The sequence below is a fragment of the Stegastes partitus genome, unplaced genomic scaffold (assembly GCF_000690725.1).
Source record: "Stegastes partitus isolate 25-593 unplaced genomic scaffold, Stegastes_partitus-1.0.2 Scaffold135, whole genome shotgun sequence".
Taxonomy (NCBI): Eukaryota; Metazoa; Chordata; class Actinopteri; family Pomacentridae; genus Stegastes; species Stegastes partitus.
The window spans coordinates 660,748-661,620 of record NW_007577866.1 but is presented as its reverse complement, the minus strand read 5'-3'; the positions used below and the strand labels follow the sequence as shown (position 1 = coordinate 661,620).

Here is an 873-nt window from a genome sequence, read left to right as displayed (position 1 = left end):
ATGGTGTCAGTCTATAAAAACGATCTGTGGTGTGAGTGCGTCTAACTGCTGAAGTTAAACGTCCGATTTGACCAACAAACCTAACGCCACAAACACACTGTCTTCATACTTGAGTCTCTCCAGCAGTCTCCTAACTGTGCGCAAACAGCAAATGTCTTGGCCCAGAGTGGCCTGTGTGACACACCTGCTCCAGCAGCAGAGTCTTCTGCTTCTTTTTGGCCAGCTGATAGGCCGTGAACGAGCCCTGGACTCCGGCTCCGATCACTATGCAGTCAAACTCCCGGTTAGTCGACATGTTGGCTATAATTAGCGCTCCAGACGCAGCAAACAAGTTCAAGTTGCTGCTTTTCAGTGCGCTCAAGAAGACCCGCCCAGTGTGACCGGAGGAGGAGCGGAAAGTTCTCCTCGGTTCTTGCCCTGAGCTCGGGTTGTCAGGAGCGGCACATTGCGCACATGACCGCCAGTGAAGCTGCGCGTCAGTTTGGAACGGTCAGGACTGCGGACTTTGGTTGCATCTGCGCCGCTTCCATAAGACTCAAAGAAGCCAAACCAGGGCATGAGTGCCTGAAGGAAAAGAGCAAAGTCTCCCTCACTGTAAAGCACAAAGCGGAGAGGAGCCAACTCTGTGTCCGAGTTTAAAATCCAAGAGTAGATTTCATTTGAACACGTAAAGGTTATTTATTTGAGGCACTACAACTGGAAATTTCTGATTTAAAGTAATTTCACAATGATACAGTACAAAATTATGCTTCCCAATGTTTAACTGGAAATACATTCAATTCAATTTTATTTTGTTTTATTTTATTTTATTCTGGCATAATAAATGAGTCCCAAAACACACACACACAAACTGATTTGTCTCATATAAAAATG

At 45.8% G+C, this 873-nt stretch overlaps 1 protein-coding gene across 1 annotated transcript in view; it reads right to left on the bottom strand.

Annotated features, from left to right (window-relative positions):
* Window positions 1-295, bottom strand: part of pipox (pipecolic acid oxidase) — a 39,990-nt gene extending 39,695 nt beyond the window's left edge. Inside the window, exon 1 of the mRNA XM_008278857.1 lies at window positions 185-295. Coding sequence (XP_008277079.1) covers window positions 185-295 — 111 coding nt within the window. The remainder of the gene's footprint in view (window positions 1-184) is intronic.
* Window positions 296-873: the final 578 nt, after the last annotated feature.